The 15,884-nt window shown below is 35.7% G+C and overlaps 12 protein-coding genes across 12 annotated transcripts; 5 read left to right on the top strand and 7 right to left on the bottom strand.

Annotated features, from left to right (window-relative positions):
• Window positions 1-662: 662 nt before the first annotated feature.
• Window positions 663-3,428, bottom strand: BMR1_03g00125 (Phosphatidylinositol transfer protein; the record flags this gene model as incomplete). The annotated part of the gene is made up of 6 exons (XM_021481787.1): window positions 663-748; window positions 769-2,491; window positions 2,938-3,085; window positions 3,109-3,171; window positions 3,193-3,341; window positions 3,363-3,428. The coding sequence occupies 6 exons, from the start codon at window positions 3,426-3,428 to the stop codon at window positions 663-665; spliced, it is 2,235 nt and encodes a 744-aa protein (XP_021338386.1).
• A 9-nt stretch (window positions 3,429-3,437) lies between these two features.
• BMR1_03g00120 (calmodulin) lies at window positions 3,438-3,947 on the top strand (the record flags this gene model as incomplete). The annotated part of the gene is given in 4 exon segments (XM_021481786.1): window positions 3,438-3,516; window positions 3,536-3,640; window positions 3,661-3,771; window positions 3,793-3,947. 4 exon segments carry the CDS (start codon window positions 3,438-3,440, stop codon window positions 3,945-3,947), a joined length of 450 nt encoding a protein of 149 aa, XP_021338385.1.
• Window positions 3,948-3,974: 27 nt separating this feature from the next.
• On the top strand, window positions 3,975-4,865 carry BMR1_03g00115 (hypothetical protein; the record flags this gene model as incomplete). Its single annotated transcript, XM_012793180.1, has 1 exon — window positions 3,975-4,865. The coding sequence occupies one exon, from the start codon at window positions 3,975-3,977 to the stop codon at window positions 4,863-4,865; it is 891 nt and encodes a 296-aa protein (XP_012648634.1).
• Window positions 4,866-5,291: 426 nt separating this feature from the next.
• Window positions 5,292-6,079, bottom strand: BMR1_03g00110 (hypothetical protein; the record flags this gene model as incomplete). The annotated part of the gene is made up of 2 exons (XM_012793179.1): window positions 5,292-5,428; window positions 5,449-6,079. 2 exons carry the CDS (start codon window positions 6,077-6,079, stop codon window positions 5,292-5,294), a joined length of 768 nt encoding a protein of 255 aa, XP_012648633.1.
• Window positions 6,080-6,276: 197 nt separating this feature from the next.
• On the top strand, window positions 6,277-7,002 carry BMR1_03g00105 (large subunit ribosomal protein L17e; the record flags this gene model as incomplete). The annotated part of the gene is made up of 2 exons (XM_012793178.1): window positions 6,277-6,585; window positions 6,736-7,002. 2 exons carry the CDS (start codon window positions 6,277-6,279, stop codon window positions 7,000-7,002), a joined length of 576 nt encoding a protein of 191 aa, XP_012648632.1.
• A 155-nt stretch (window positions 7,003-7,157) lies between these two features.
• BMR1_03g00100 (hypothetical protein) lies at window positions 7,158-9,710 on the top strand (the record flags this gene model as incomplete). The annotated part of the gene is made up of 1 exon (XM_012793177.1): window positions 7,158-9,710. One exon carries the CDS (start codon window positions 7,158-7,160, stop codon window positions 9,708-9,710), a length of 2,553 nt encoding a protein of 850 aa, XP_012648631.1.
• On the bottom strand, window positions 9,719-10,137 carry BMR1_03g00095 (conserved Plasmodium protein, unknown function; the record flags this gene model as incomplete). Its single annotated transcript, XM_012793176.1, has 2 exons — window positions 9,719-9,908; window positions 9,929-10,137. The coding sequence occupies 2 exons, from the start codon at window positions 10,135-10,137 to the stop codon at window positions 9,719-9,721; spliced, it is 399 nt and encodes a 132-aa protein (XP_012648630.1).
• On the bottom strand, window positions 10,317-10,822 carry BMR1_03g00090 (hypothetical protein; the record flags this gene model as incomplete). Its single annotated transcript, XM_021481784.1, has 2 exons — window positions 10,317-10,756; window positions 10,777-10,822. 2 exons carry the CDS (start codon window positions 10,820-10,822, stop codon window positions 10,317-10,319), a joined length of 486 nt encoding a protein of 161 aa, XP_021338384.1.
• Window positions 10,823-11,401: 579 nt separating this feature from the next.
• On the top strand, window positions 11,402-13,193 carry BMR1_03g00085 (inner membrane complex protein 1f, putative (IMC1f); the record flags this gene model as incomplete). Its single annotated transcript, XM_012793174.1, is given in 2 exon segments — window positions 11,402-12,460; window positions 12,480-13,193. The coding sequence occupies 2 exon segments, from the start codon at window positions 11,402-11,404 to the stop codon at window positions 13,191-13,193; spliced, it is 1,773 nt and encodes a 590-aa protein (XP_012648628.1).
• A 228-nt stretch (window positions 13,194-13,421) lies between these two features.
• BMR1_03g00080 (prefoldin alpha subunit) lies at window positions 13,422-13,902 on the bottom strand (the record flags this gene model as incomplete). Its single annotated transcript, XM_012793173.1, has 4 exons — window positions 13,422-13,551; window positions 13,572-13,665; window positions 13,686-13,827; window positions 13,849-13,902. The coding sequence occupies 4 exons, from the start codon at window positions 13,900-13,902 to the stop codon at window positions 13,422-13,424; spliced, it is 420 nt and encodes a 139-aa protein (XP_012648627.1).
• Window positions 13,903-14,089: 187 nt separating this feature from the next.
• On the bottom strand, window positions 14,090-14,510 carry BMR1_03g00075 (DNA-directed RNA polymerase II subunit J; the record flags this gene model as incomplete). The annotated part of the gene is made up of 4 exons (XM_021481783.1): window positions 14,090-14,113; window positions 14,134-14,305; window positions 14,326-14,415; window positions 14,437-14,510. 4 exons carry the CDS (start codon window positions 14,508-14,510, stop codon window positions 14,090-14,092), a joined length of 360 nt encoding a protein of 119 aa, XP_021338383.1.
• Window positions 14,511-14,637: 127 nt separating this feature from the next.
• BMR1_03g00070 (hypothetical protein) lies at window positions 14,638-15,823 on the bottom strand (the record flags this gene model as incomplete). Its single annotated transcript, XM_012793171.1, has 2 exons — window positions 14,638-15,555; window positions 15,578-15,823. The coding sequence occupies 2 exons, from the start codon at window positions 15,821-15,823 to the stop codon at window positions 14,638-14,640; spliced, it is 1,164 nt and encodes a 387-aa protein (XP_012648625.1).
• Window positions 15,824-15,884: the final 61 nt, after the last annotated feature.

The raw sequence follows: 15,884 nt of genomic DNA, 5'->3' as shown, positions 1-15,884 counted from the left end.
AACAGAAACTTATGGCATTGCTACATGTGTTTTTTGAGGAATTTTAACACAATTCTTTCATATAGTATACGATCCTGAATTATATGTCCACAATATCATCATCTAAATTTCATGGATGCGCCAATTATCACCCCTTGTAAAAATAATTCTATCTTCCTGATATCTCTTTAATGGTCATTAGTGATGAAAATCTTTAAAATATAAGTCAAATGTTAAATAATCGTCCATACATTAATTCATTATTTAACTACAATAATACAATTATGATGAGTGTGCAAGTAATTCTACCAAACACAAAAACCGTAGCGATATTTGCAAATATACAGCGTAGTAGTGCGTTTCTCAATCTAGTATAAGTAATGAACTATTCTTACAATGCCATATTTATTCAGTACAGGATTTGCGTCGGCTGTGATCATTGCGTTTAACAACACTACGAGGGTCAACGAATATAACAGCAAATTTTTAGTTATAACTGCTAATATGATCATTACTAAATGACTAATTTTTTACAAAAAAAGCTATTTAGACGAAGGTTGTTATTTTACATGTTGGTTCCTATGGATCCAACTCTATTATACATTAATAGATGCGTTGTCAGCTATAGAACAAACATTTTTATGGCGAATCAAACATATTTCACATAATGATTCCTTATAGAATCAGACAAACTGTGAACTTGGAGTCACACGGTGAGCTAAGAATTGCTTGGAAAATATCGACTCAGGGAAACTAGTAGGTTGGAAATCTATGTCACGAATGAATTACCCGAATATAAAGCGATTCTACAGCCATTTTTTGTAGCACGGATTAGTATCAATTCATATCCAGATGAAATATTTTCCGTTAAAAACACTGAAGTGTCAATTGCAGCACTTTTGGCGTTTCTAATTAGCTCGTCAAAATCCAACCTCTTGGCGCTGAATTCCAATTCACTCACATCAATTTGGGATGATTTGCTCAAACAAAAGAATTCTTCTACATCCTCCTTGGTAAATGATTTGAAATCGCCAGTATCCATTTGAGTAGTTACAATCAAAGTCCTTGAATCCAACTTAATTGCATGGGATATTGTTTTGAAAGCAAGTGGAAGTGGTGCATATTTTCGTATTATACTGTATAATTTATCTTTAAGCAACAATTTAACCAAATTAACCCTTGAAATGTGATTAAAAGTTTTGTCCATGAAAACCTTCTCCAGCGTCTCAAACGTTTCGCTAGTGTTCCCCATAGAAATGCTATAATCATTAGCTGCCGTGAAGATGTTGAAATTGGGTGTGTTGTTGAAAGGGGGTAAAATGCCTTTGACAAATTTCCTACACAGATGCGATAAATTGCACAAAGAAGTTATTATTAGGTAGTAGAGAAACAACCTGGGCCAAATAAGTAGAATAACAGAGTATCGATACTGGAAGTACTTAGATACAAGGGGGATATATTTAACAAAGTTTATAAATAGGAACCATAATAAATGATCATACCAATTTAACCCAGACGACACAATACCCTGAAATGACGGTTTAACTTTCTCCACATTGATGAGTCTAATAACCGCCCTGTGGAAAGGGGACAATAAAGTCATGCCCTTTTCATTCATTGTAAAAGTGGAATAATCCTTATTTTCCCCAATTTCAGGCAATGTGACCATTTTTCGTTCCACTGGCGTTACTTCTTCCACCTCCACTTTTTCCTCAGACCTTAATTGTAGTATCAAAATCCACTTTTTTGCACTCTCCTCGGTATCAGCGCTTAGATATATTGGGCTGTGAACAATAGGATATATGGCAAAGGCAAAGCTCCTCCCATAGTATTCTCCTAGCCACTGGATCTTAGATCCTGTCAAATTTAGAGTGTCCTTTGGCTTATTGTCATCCTTCCCGTCATAATAATATAACATATTTTTACATAGTACTATGTATCGCATGTTCCAGGAGGCATTAAAAAATGTGCCACCTAACTTGAACAAATAGCCTGTGTAAGTCCCGGTTGATTTTGAGTCGGGGAAAAGGGAATCCTGGGACTTTTTTTGGTTCAATTTGTTATCAGTGTTATCATCATCCGCTTCTGATATCGTATCATCTATGGTATCCAACGTGGTTGTATCCTTGGCAAAGTGTTTCCCATATGTTTTATTGAATTGTTCATTAATCTTGTCGAAAATTTCATACTCCATATTTCTAAGCTCTTCCATAGTTAAATCCTTCCATTCATCGAGCCAGATCACCACCCTTCGATGATAAATTATAAATTGATCCTTTAGAGTATTCATAATAAAATTCTCGACCTTCGAACCTAACAATCCAAAATATGGGACACTAACAGTCACAAGCTTGACGCATGTCATCACTTTGAAGGGGAGTTCTTCGCCTTCAGTGAATCTTCTGAGCCAATCCTTTGGAATCGGGAGGAGATCACTCGTTTTTAAACGGATTGTAGTTATGTTTTCATCGTCAGGGATCTTTCCGTCTACTGCGATATCGATGTTCACGACCTAATTGAAGATGTAGGCTATATTTATTTGAATCAATCGGCAAAATTATTCAATGAGTATAGGATATACGTAACTTTAATTAGCAACAAATTATAATTGGTGATTTACATTGACATATGTATTATACATTGATTCTAATTAACAATTGTGTGGTTTAATTTAAACCACCAGTAGTTAATTGGGTTAATCAATTAAATAGCGATGTTATTTAAATAATATTAAATTGATAATCACTGATAAAGTGAATGATGATTTAAATGTATCAATAAAGTTAAATCAAATTTATAAACATATTACAGTTATATTTGTTCAAATGCTCAAATTGATTAAACTAAGCAAACCATTTAAATGCAGGAATCATTTAGATATTAATGTATAGTATTTAATGCATAAATGCAACAAAATATAATAGTCAATATCGGTAAAACCCCAGCAAACATGCACACCTTCCTGGAATTGAGTATTTCTTCGGGTAGATTCAATGGATTATCATCATTTACCACCCCGGGTAAATGGTTTGACTCGATGGAAAAGACCAAGCTCGATAGAGCCAGATTGGAATAATTTGTTTTGGTAAGGGGATAGCAATTGTAACTACATAAACATATTTCACATACGACATTTCTGTCAAAATAGTAAATTTTGGGTCCATCATGGACTGCAACCAACCAGGTAACACCCTATAATTATGTAATTATTACTTTGCCAGATATAAATCCTTCTGGGTCAGCCGGCCCTCCGAGTTTCCATCGAAAAATGGCTCATTTTTGACAATATGAAGACCACTGCCTTTATCTACTTCATTTTTGCTTCCTTTAATAACAGCATAAATTTGGCAACGACAATAGTCCTATAGTGAGGACAATGGTACCTCTACTGACATGGGCATGGGAATCCTGAACTCGATGGTCTTCATTTTTAATTGCCCAACATTCATACAACAACAATGGCTGATCAACTAAACGAAGAGCAAATTGCCGAATTCAAGGAGGCTTTCTCCCTTTTTGACAAAGATGGTGATGGCAGTAAGTAAATTTTCATCAGATATCACTACCAAGGAGTTGGGTACCGTTATGCGTTCGTTGGGGCAAAATCCAACGGAAGCGGAGTTGCATGATATGATCAATGAAATTGACTCACATGGTAAAGGTAACATTGTGTGCATTTAGGCGCAATTGATTTCCCCGAATTTCTTAATCTCATGGCCAGAAAGATGAAGGAGACTGATACCGAAGAGGAGCTGGTACAGGCTTTCAAAGTGTTTGACCGTGATGGAAATGGTAATGATTTGTGTGATTTAGGATTTATATCCGCTGCTGAACTACGTCACGTAATGACAAATTTGGGCGAGAAGTTGACTGATGAGGAAGTTGATGAAATGCTAAAGGAAGCTGACGTTGATGGTGATGGCCGCATAAACTATGAGGAGTTCGTCAAACTAATGGTTTCCCAATAAACCTATGAAATATAACCTAATTCTATCATGTCCTCTTGTGTTCTCCTGCCCGGTTTGTTTGGCATATTTATCCAAATATTTTTAGCTTTAATTTCCATAACTGTCATCCTTTTGAAGTACGCCTTTGAGCGGCCCCGTCGCAAGCTATCTGTGTTCCTCCAAGACCTAATACAATTATTATGCGGCTCAAGCTGTGTGCACATGTTAAACATGGCAGCGTCCATACTTATCAACAAATATACTCGCTCTTCTGCTCATCATGATGAGTGTAATTTGTATTTCATGGCTACACTATTCGATGCCACTGTAGGCATATATTTAGAATATAAAATCGCACGTATCATCGCAATTCGTAAAACTGCCTCAGAATATCTAAGGTTAACACGCAAATCTACCTTCACTCCAAGGTGCTTCGAAATAGACCACGCAAGAACACTGGCCTCTAACGCCATCAAACGGAATTTTCAACTGCTAAATTTTTGGAATACGAGTCCTAGTGACTGTGAGTTGGCTAACAAAGATGTGGGATTTGATTCTAAATACTATAGGGATGATAATACTAACGAAAGCGATCCTCTCCTAGGCCCTAATGTCACTGCCAATGCCGCAAACAGTCTGTGCAACATATTCGATACCAGTAAAAATGAGGCTTTCCAAGACGATCTATACAGTTGGTTAATTGTCGTATCGGTGGCAAAGGCTATCACACTCATCATAATGATCATATCTTCCAGGACGTTAAACGACGTGGCAGCGTGGATGCTCAAATATTTTGATAGTTCGGATAAATTTAAACTAGTTTTTGTTATGATTGGTGCGCCATTATTCTTAAACGTGTTACAGTATTACCTCACGGACTGTATATTGAAGGTTAAACACATAACACCATCTGACCTATGCACTATGGATAAACTATAATATACCATTTCGACTATGTTTATTAATGTAATTTTGTACAATAATTAACTTTTATTTAAAATTATAAACAATTTCCTTGCATAACTGTAGGTACGAATGATGTTGTGCCATATTTCTTTGTTAAGCGGATCCCCTATGCGCAGCATGACAAGGCCTTGCATTAGATATATTCATATATTGAATGTATTCGGAGAAAAAATGGTGTAATAACAACCCAGCAAACATAAAAATTGATCTAAACATTATATTGCAGCGTATAGCTGCGCGGGTGGAATTTTTTAGCGGTATTAATTTTTTTAGAAACTAATTCATATCGTGCAAATAGTGACAATATAATCAAAAAAATGAATTATGGGGGAGCGATCGGCTATGACCTTGAACATTTTTTACAAATAAGTGTTGTTTGTCATGAACTGCCGTGCATGACTACCATATCTTGAACCCCAAAATTCTCGTACCCTCCTCTCGTTGCGCCCCGGCACGAGCCTTTTCACTCCTCAATCTTTGTATGGCGAAGTCGTCATCTTTTTTAACCAGATTTGAGTTATTGAGTACAGAAGATGCTGTATTAGCCATGACTTACTTAACAATAATGAGGTTTGGGAAAAGAAGGCAAAGTGACTATCCCTGCCATCCATACCAAATGATTTCTCGGTGTTAAAAATATCTGTGCCCTTATTCTTATTATGTGTCATAGCCCCTCGCCTAAGCTGGGTATTGGATCGCATAGTCTCGGCATCTTCCCTATGGACCTTTAGTACTACGGCACTGGGAGAGATCAGCCTTTGCATCAAGGTAGTATAGATTTTTTGCCTATTGCAATCGCGAGGTAGTTTAGCAGTAATTACACATACACCGTCACCTTCCTTTTTGGCACTAACGCTGCTAACGTCACCGCCACAACCGCTCTGTGTCTTGTTGTTGGTGTTAAGGGCTACGCTAACGGAGTAAATAAAAAATTCTTCGGGACTAAGACCATGCAATTTGGTATCAACACCATTGGAATGCAAAGGAGAATCAACATGATTGTTGTTAGACATGTGTTTATATCGGTTAGATAACGTGGCCACGTGGTTGTTGATGTTCAAAACCTTTTGCATGATCCGCTCCCTTACAAAGTCCGATCTACCAAGCCAACCAGGCCCAAACTCAGCTTCAATATCGAGGAGACCGATCATGACGATGTATTGACAGGAACCGCCGTGGCTGTCCATGGCTGTTAATGATTATCTGCACCATGGGCGCATGGCACCACTAACAAGAACAGCTATGGAATCTGGCATTACAGCTAAACACTATGTCATTAGTCTCTAATCTCTAGTCACTATTGAAAGGGGTTTGGTTTATAATTTTCGGAGATAAATATGCTAATGTTCGTGACGCCATTGTTGTGTGGGGCCAAACAAGTAATATGGTCAAGTATTCTACCGAACCCAAAAATCCGATAAAGAGCGTCAAGTCTTTCGGTGCTTACATACGAGTACATTACAAAAATACGTATGAAACGGCAAGAGCCATCAGGAAGATGAAGTTGCTCGAAGCAAAACAGTATCTAGACGATGTGATTGATCATAAGAGATGTGTTCCCTTCCGCAAATACAATGGTGGTGTCGGCAGATGCGCTCAGGCAAAAGCCTTTAAACATACCCAAGGCAGATGGCCTGAGAAATCCTGCAAGGCCATTAAACAGCTGTTAAATAACCTTGAATCCAATGCAGAGGTAGGTCGCAATACTTTCTCTGAGATGTGATGAACGATGACGAGTATGATCCGTTTAGGCGTGATTACTTGAGGCATTTGTCTGATATACTCACTCACAATATTATTTGTCATTGTATTGTGTCCCATCATCTGAATTTGTTTTATTTAGGTAAAAGGATTGGATGTGGAAAACCTGGTCCTGGAACATGTGCAGGTCAACAAGGCGCCTCTCGGACGAAGGAGGTCGTTTAGGGCACATGGTAGGATCATTCCCTACCTTTCTCATCCGTGCCACATCGAGCTTATCGCCACGGAAGTTGAAAAGCACGTGCCAAAGCCATCAATCGTCACTGGAAAGATTATCAAATTAGGCAAGAAACAACTTTCCAAACTGAAGCTGCGTTCTGGCGCTGCATTAGTACCCAAAAACGTCTAAAATGTTTGGGAATGACATTAAAATATGTCATAGATAATTTGATTAAATTTTACCGCGCAATTTTGGGATATTGGTTAATTACTTTATGTACATGGGTGTTATTCTGTCGTTTGGTTTATTTTAGTATTCACAATGATTTGTGTCGGGTTAAGTAGATGAGTATAAAATTCAACACATTATGTTCACTCATCAAAAAACTGCAAATTAACACAAAAAATGACATTAAACGTTTGGAACGAGTGGTTCCTAGTGTAATAAATGCGATAGAGGAACACCCAGCTCACACATCGCTACTGCTCTATCACTTATCTAAGGCAACTAGTCTTTATAGAATTGATTACGATTGTAAAACATGTAAGGGCCTTTGCAAAATAACATTCCAAGTCCTATCTCCACATACTTTTGAAGCATTGGATCGTTTGAGCCCCAAAGCTTTGGCACAAATCCTTAAAATATATTCCAATTGTCGAAACGATACCAAAATAACCGATCAAATCCAACTCAGATTGTGCTTTTTCATGTTATCTTGTCTAAAATTTCCTGTAAAGTATTTTAATACTTTCAATTCTTGGGCTAGCGAATATAGATTATCTGCCAGTGATTATTTGAATTTAAAAAATTCGGCACTTGATCAGTCAAAATTTTACCTTCCATTGGTGGTTCACGATGTTGCAGATCTTATACAATCATTGTTTCAGTTTTTGTGTCATTCCAAATCTAATACCACAGGAGTTTATAAGCATCAAGTTTGTCAATTTGAATTCAAAACCAAATTGGTGTTGGATGTATCACTGGAATATATTGGTAAATTACTGCAATATGATCTTACAGGGAAAGATATACATGGGATCACGCGTATATTTTATTACTACAATGAACTACATTATTTCGGTGACGATGTAAGGGAGCTGTGGATGTTGTGTATGGATAATTTCTTGAACTCCATGAATATGTACGACATATGTACAATGTTACATGCTATACGCAGTCCTTTGGACAAATATACGCGTTTGATTCAATTATTAGAGGGTAGATTGAGTGAATTGCTTTCAGTGGAATGCTATTTAAAGAGCATCAGCATGATTTTAAACGCCTTGTTCAAATGCAACATAAGAAACTCATACATAGCACACATTGCACACTCGCAGATTACAAAATTGCTAAATTGCAGCACAAAAGTTGTGGAACTGATGCAAGTGATTAAAATGCTAAAGCTCTTTGATGTAAATGTGAGCCATATGATATCATTGTTACACAAACAGACATCCAATTGCGGTAACTTGTTTCAGTTATTTGATGTACATGACCTCACAATTATTCTCAAGTGGTATAATTTGAACAGTTTAGACTCTGAACATATTGTTGAAGCTGTGTTATCAGTCAATAATTTGAAGGATTTTGCTGGTGTCTCTAAATTTGACAATCTATACCACTTTGCAGTTCAGCTCTATGAATCATCATTGTTGAATGATCGTCTGGTGGATGTTTTATCTAAATCTCTCGAATCTACCTATGTAAATTGCGTTAGAGGCGTTAGATTTGATAAGTTGGTTAGATTGTATGAAATATTTCAAGTAAAATTGCCATGTGGTTCTAATCATTGGATAGAAGATGTAATTTTTGAAATAATAAAAACAGGTAGCTTGATTGAAATTTTAAAAACGCCACTGGACCAGTATCCCAAATTTGTCAATGCATTAAAGAGAAGGATTGAAACAGATTCATCAATTTCTAACGATGTGGGTCTTAACTTGATAATTAAATTATGTAACAATGGTGCATTGCATAACCTTTCTCTGCTGCCAATTGATTGTATAATTAAACAATGTAATGTGGAACAGTTATCTTGTCTTCTAAAATATATACCCAAGAAAGTCCTACCGATATTGGATATAAAATCAGCAATAAATAACACCAAGCATGGTCCTAGTAACAAGAACTTGGCCCTTTGCATTTATAAGTGCATATTGAATGGAATTAGAGATGAATATGCTGGGTTGCTTATTGATTATTTCATAGATTGTAGATTTGATGGATTTAAAGAATTGATGATGATTTGCATAATAGCAAATTTGCCAAACATAACACAACTCCACTCCGTCAAAATTGTAGAATATTTTCTTAGTCGTTATAATAGCGCACAGCTGTTGGATCATCAGAAACTGAAGATTTTAAACAAATTAATCTCTATTAGTTTAAGGCATCAGTATTATTTGGCAGATAAACTTGTGGCAGCTGGGATTGAATTGATAAATGGAATGGAACCTTCTAATGAAATGGCTGTATTTGTTAGTTACGTGATTAGGCTGGACAAATATCGCAATGCAGTTATATGTAATGCAGTACATACATTACTAGCTGATTATAACATACATGGGCGCAATCATTGTGTTTTGGCTACTATGGGATTTGTGGGAATGCAGTATTGGGGAAACGAGTGTATAATTAAATGGCTGAAACTTGCTAATAGCGTGGTCGATAATGACTCCGACTTCTACACCTCAATTCAGCTTCGCCTGTTTGTCAATACCACATTAATAACACTACTTGAATTAAAACTTATGGATGCTATTGTAAATAAAGCTAAAACTATTGAATTTGGTGTTAGTGATAACCCAATAATTAGAGAAGTTGAGGAAGCAATTAATTACTCAACAACAAGAATTACAATGCGACCTAAAGTTGACATTTTAATTTTAAGCGAATAGACAACCTATCACATATTTGTTTCAATCAGGTACTTCAATTTTGTGGGTTTGATATGCTTTACAATATCTGCTTCTAGGTTGTAAACCTGAGAGATGTAGGAGTCCCTAATCATATTAAACCAGGATACATCTTTTATGCTAGTTTTGTGGCATAACTCTGGATGGTCATGTGCTTCAATTAGACGATACGCCGCGAGCCTAAGTGTGAGATTGCATACTTTAACTCCATGAAATTACGATGTTTGAGTGGAGCGTAGCTTGAGTTGTGCAATAATACATCGCTGCGGATGTTCTTAAAAAGAGATGTTATTGTTCCATTGTCCACTTGCAATACATTCTTGGATTTCCCTACAACAATTCGCTGAAATGAGCCTTTGTTGAAAAGCAAATTGTGGGATGGACATGTCAAAGGCAAGAAGTTTAACATGGCACTAAACTATTATAGGGCGCGTAGACGCTGGGCGTATAATATATATATATTCATAATTTATTGCTATGTAAGGTATAAAGTATATAATAGTTTTCTAATCTAAACTAATCGAAAAGCCCATAATAGAGTGAATAATAGAAATGATAATTAGACTGGTGATTAGTTGCCAAAAGTGTCTAGAAATACGCATCTGAGAAGTGGAATATATCCGAAGACCCATTCCTACTAATCTGGTCTTCAAGATTGTTCAAAACGTTGAAGATGGAGTCGTAGAAGTTCGATATGTATCTCTTCAAAGTGCTGTGATAATTTGTCATAGAAGAGGGGAAATATTGTAGAGTAGGATATGCTTCTAAGCCCAGTGAAAGTCCGAGATTACTCATGAACGAATTATCAAAGGATGATTTTGGAGGAGTTGTTGTTCTATATTGCATGTCAAACAATGAATTAGTTTTAGGTTCCAACATTTCATGAGATTCCTCAGTCTTGGGTAATGGTGATACCGATTCAGTTTTCAACCTATCATAGCCTCCAAGGTTGCTAAATAAGGATGAAGTTGACGATTTTAGATTGGAATCATAGTATTTGTGCGAATGTCTCAGTTTTCCACATGATGCTAAGTGACACTTGTCTTACCAATTACAGGAATAATGGTTACAAGATAGAAGTGATGATATACCATCTTGATGTTAATATGCTCCCACAATTATATATTTTTATGTCGCAGTGGGTTGCGGTCAAATGATAAAAGAATCTACGACTTAGATCGAAAACAAAATTAACATCAATGTTGGGCATCCAAACCCCTATTTTAGACCAACCAATCATCCTTCCTTAACTATACCCTTATTCGCATAATGCTTACTAATTAATTAAACATTTTAACAGTTAGTTAGGTTTATTTGTGAATTTATTTGTATATTAGCCCTTGGGTGACACTGATGTGCACTGAATGACGAATAGTAGCTAGCGAAACGTGAATGTAAGTTAATAATTTTACATATTTTGATTGGGGAATTGATGAAAACCAGATCTGCTAATTTTGTGCGTTGTTATACCAATTCACCAGCAATCCTAATGAAGTAATACATTGTCCCTGTGCTTAGCCATAGGTGCATATTACAGTTGTACTAAATTAAGCTACCCATTTCTGCTACATTCACTAAGCGCTCCTAGTACCTAATAGATTATTTTATAATAGTTTTTATTGTACAACACTGATACAAATGGTTTAATTGTACCTCGCTTGCATGTATGTGTGATGGAAACCAAAATTTCACCATTACAAATTGACACTGCCTCGAATTTGGGTGAAAAGTTTGAGCAATGTACCAATGATGCATCTATCCAAAGGCTTACATCCCCGGATTTGATTATTAATACATGTGAAGTTGGAAAGGTTGGCAATTCGTTTCCCGACATACCATCATTTAAAGAAGATCTGTTTAGCTACAACGATCAATCTGGTTTTAAAGGCGCAAAAAACAAACTGATTTGTAGATCAGAATCACATAATTACTATAGTCCATCCTTTTCTACCGCTTGTGATATTGAGAATATAGATAATCTTGATTTTGGATCGGATGGTTTGAGTACTTCAAAAAGTGATAATCAGACTTATAATATTATATGTCAATCACAGCTCCCACAATTTGTTCCAATTGGAGATACTACCCCAGCGCTAGTCTCCTTGCCAAATTTTTCCCCCGAAACAACAGACAAACACAACACATATCATTTACAAGCACATACCATTCAGCTGCAAAACTATCGTACCCAACCAGTTTTTCCGCAGAAATACTTGAATCACCAAACATTTTTCACGATAGAGGAGCTAAAATCTGCGCCACTTATAGAGAACAATTTGTATTGCCCTCAGAAATTCACCATAACCTCGTTTACTGATGATATGAACAATGTTGTATTAAAAGACGCGGTGCCAATGTATGATAATTGTTCTGAAGTGATGATTAGAAACATACAATCTGTGTCTGGTCAGCCATTCCATGTGCCAAGTAATCAATACAGCGTTTTGTCAGGTGAACAATCTTTTAAGGACTATTCCAGGGCTAAGGAAATTTCCAGTACCACTGAGAGTAAATTGGTTCAGGACGGGTTTGAAACGATCCAAATTCCGAAATACAAACCGATTGAAATTTTAGAAAAGAAGGTGCAAGTTCCAGTAGTGCACAAAATCGACACGATTGTTAATGTGGATAAAATACAAGAAGTCGAAAAGATTGTCAAAGTTCCATACGAAAAATATGTAGATAGGGTTGTTGAAGAGACTGAAATTCATTATCAGGATAAGATTATTGAGGTTATTCCTACTAATTTAGGTCCCGGAGTACCATGACGTTACCAAAACAATAAAGGTCCCTGAAGTTAGGGAACGTGTAAAATATGAGCCAAAGTTCGATTTAAGAACCGTACCAAAGTATGTGGAAGTTCCAAAATTACAAATTGTTGATAAATATGAGGAATACGAGGATGTTGAGGAAGTATGTAAATATGTTCCTCAGATGCAAGTTATTGAAGTGCCTAAGCAAACTGTTAAGACTGTTGTTGTACCTGTTAAAAAGATTATCGAAAAAGAAGTCATTAAGCCTGTTATTAAGACTAGAAAAGTCCCTGTTGAAAAAATCAAGTATGTTGATAAATATGAAACAGTGGAAGTTATTAGAAACATTCCTCAAATAGTAGATGTGCCAGTTCCACAGCACATTCCAAAGATTGAATATATTGATCAGCCTTATGAAGTAGAAAAGTATCGAGATATACCAGTACCTTATCCCGTGAAGAAGATCATTAAACCCATTTATTATTACACGGACGAGGTTAAATATATAGAAGTTCCAGTATACAAACCATATCTGGTTATACACGATCACGTTAATTTTAAACCCTTGAACAATGGTGAAGAATGTCAATTTTCTTCTAATAACAGTCTATTGCCCAATATTGAATGTCAAGGATATTCAAAAATAGTATCCATCAAGCCATTAAATGTAGATAATCCCTCTGAGTACGAAGATATTAAAGCGGATCAGTAATGTTATTAAACGAATTTTTTGTCCGTTTATATGGAATTAATTCAAAATTATCACTCTAATTTCCCGGACAAATTTTCAAATGAAGACAAACATGTGCCAACGTATTAAGTTCTATACAATTATAGACGTACTTATCATCATGTGAAAAATCACATATGTGATATAAAACAATGAATAATTATAAGCAGTCAAAATTGGTTCAAATAACAACGCATTAAATTTATGTGCTTAATTCTTTTCTGTCTTAATACAGTTGAGTTTTCGATCGAGATGAGAGTAGACATTTGATAGATACTTCTTTTTGGCGTTGATTTCGGAATGAAGTAATGAAATTTGGTTTTCCACAAAAGAGGCCTTTCTGAATATAATATGGTAGACCTGGAGTAATAATCTGAAGCTTGGGGGATGGTCTTTAGTATGTGATATCCGGTGCCAATATCTACCAAAACAAAATTAGGATTCACAAGAGTGCCTATATGACTAGTTTTGTACCTTTAGAATAGACTAGTGATGTTAGTGGAGCCATTATCTCGGTATGATCCGAACCAAAATCCTCCAAAGACTTTTGACATACCAAAATCTTTTCCAATGCAATCGTTAGAGATGACATGGGTTCCTCCAGATGTGATAGTTCCTAGGGTTTATTGAATATTACCTCTTCTAAACTCAATATCAACGCGTTCAACTGAGGAATGGTATGATTCTCCATTGAAACTGGGGCTATACAACGTATCTATCAATCATCACACTGATCAAATATTTTAAGGTAATACATAAAATTCTGTAGGTTAAATTATCTAAAAAAAATGTAACATTTCACTCTTGATATTTGTAGAATAATTTACTAATGATTATAAGTTTCAATGGCGAGATTACAAAATAAGGCTGGTATATATTTAGTGAATGGAGTGTATTTTTGACTAAATTAGCTTAGAAATACCATATAGTCATTTTTCAAATTAGATACATCGGACTTCAACATTCCCAATGCGTATAAGAGTGATGATATTGGACTTTTGGAGCGAGTCTTTACTCGCAGCTCCAAAAGTGACTCCAATGGATGAGGAATCCTGTATCCAACAAACGTAACATTTTCATCCAAATTTAATTGCCTGCTTAAATTGCCACATACGATTTAATTAGGGCTCCCATCGTATGGTCTTCCAAGTGAATTATAAATGTTCCGCACATAGAAAATTTGGTATCAGGTATCCATTCAATTCTGATTGTAAGTTCCACTCACTTATTTAATCCTTCTGGTAAATCCAATAAATCTCCAGTTTCTGGGCAATTTATCAATTGAGTCTCCTTAGACATTATAGTGCCATATAATATCATCATCACATTTCCACACAGGCTGATATATACGCATGACAATTTATGCAAATATGACTACTTATTTGAATTTCAATAAAATTAGTTTAAAATGGAGTGCTATACATGCTTAAGTGTCGCAGGCGTAGTCGAGTTTACAATTTGAATCTCCAATGTTAATCCAATCAGACACATATTTGGCGATTTGCAGGCAAAACGGTTGACAGGTTATCATGTGATCAATTTTATTTAGTGTTACAAGTCTTTTTTTTTTAATATGAGATAATGAATTATAAAAATTTTCACTTCCTCTGTAAAAGCATACATTATCAGATAATGAGTGGAAGATTAATACTGAAGTATTCATATGTATTTTAGCAGAATCCTTATGTATCTCATCTACCAATTTTATCATGCCATAACCAGTTTTATATGGGATACCTTCATCTATACATAGTGGGTCATTTTCTCTTAATCTTTCAATAGGATTGGGATCGTTTGAGCGATCTCCAGATGCAATTGTTAATGTCGGAAATAATTTTGACATAATCGTGTGTAAATACCATGATACGTTCACAAGAAAGTTCAAATTGTCACTAAGTATACTCAACATTGGTGACAATAAAATTATTCCATCGACCAATTTCTTATCCTCATACAACTCAACCACTCTGGACACAACCCCTCCGCCCATAGACATTCCAATTAGATATATTGGGATTACATCTGGATTCTCTTTCTTAATATTCTCAATGTAAGTTATAACATCCTTTGACAAATTGTCGAAATCATCTACTAGCCCTCTACGTTTACCCGCAATTGGAATTTGAGGTGATTCTGATCTTCCATATGATCTTAAATCCATTCCATGTACAGTTATATTGTTCTCATTTAATACCTGGCAGAAACTACCTTCGTAAATGAATGTGTTTGTGGTGGCCCACGCATCAGTGCCGTCCTCATAAACATCAATGACTGCGGTTTCCAATTCCAATTGCCCAACCGTTTTCAACTGATCCTTCTTGCACAAATCTTCTCCATACAGATGCTAAATTAATTAAAATATTTACATCGGGTTCTGTTGATTTATTGAGTGGATTCTTATGTTTATCAATATGTCTTGGATTCTGAGATGAATTGTTTTGCACAATATAATTAGGATTGTATTTTAAAAATTCCGCCGCAAAATGGCATCTGCTTCCATGAATTAGAATAGCCCTAGCTAATGGAGTTGTTGCCTTCAATGTATAAGTTTGGATTCTGACATCGGATATTCCCTTGAAGCTACCAAAAATTAATTTTGGTCTAGCAGTCATATGGAGTTATTAAATGTATTAATTTTTAAGTCTATTAAAGTCAGTGTGAAAATTAGTTTGT

Source organism: Babesia microti, chromosome III (genome assembly GCF_000691945.2).
Source record: "Babesia microti strain RI chromosome III, complete genome".
Taxonomy (NCBI): domain Eukaryota; phylum Apicomplexa; class Aconoidasida; order Piroplasmida; family Babesiidae; genus Babesia; species Babesia microti.
Note: the sequence above shows the minus strand (reverse complement) of the source record. Positions and strands in the feature narration are given on the sequence as shown.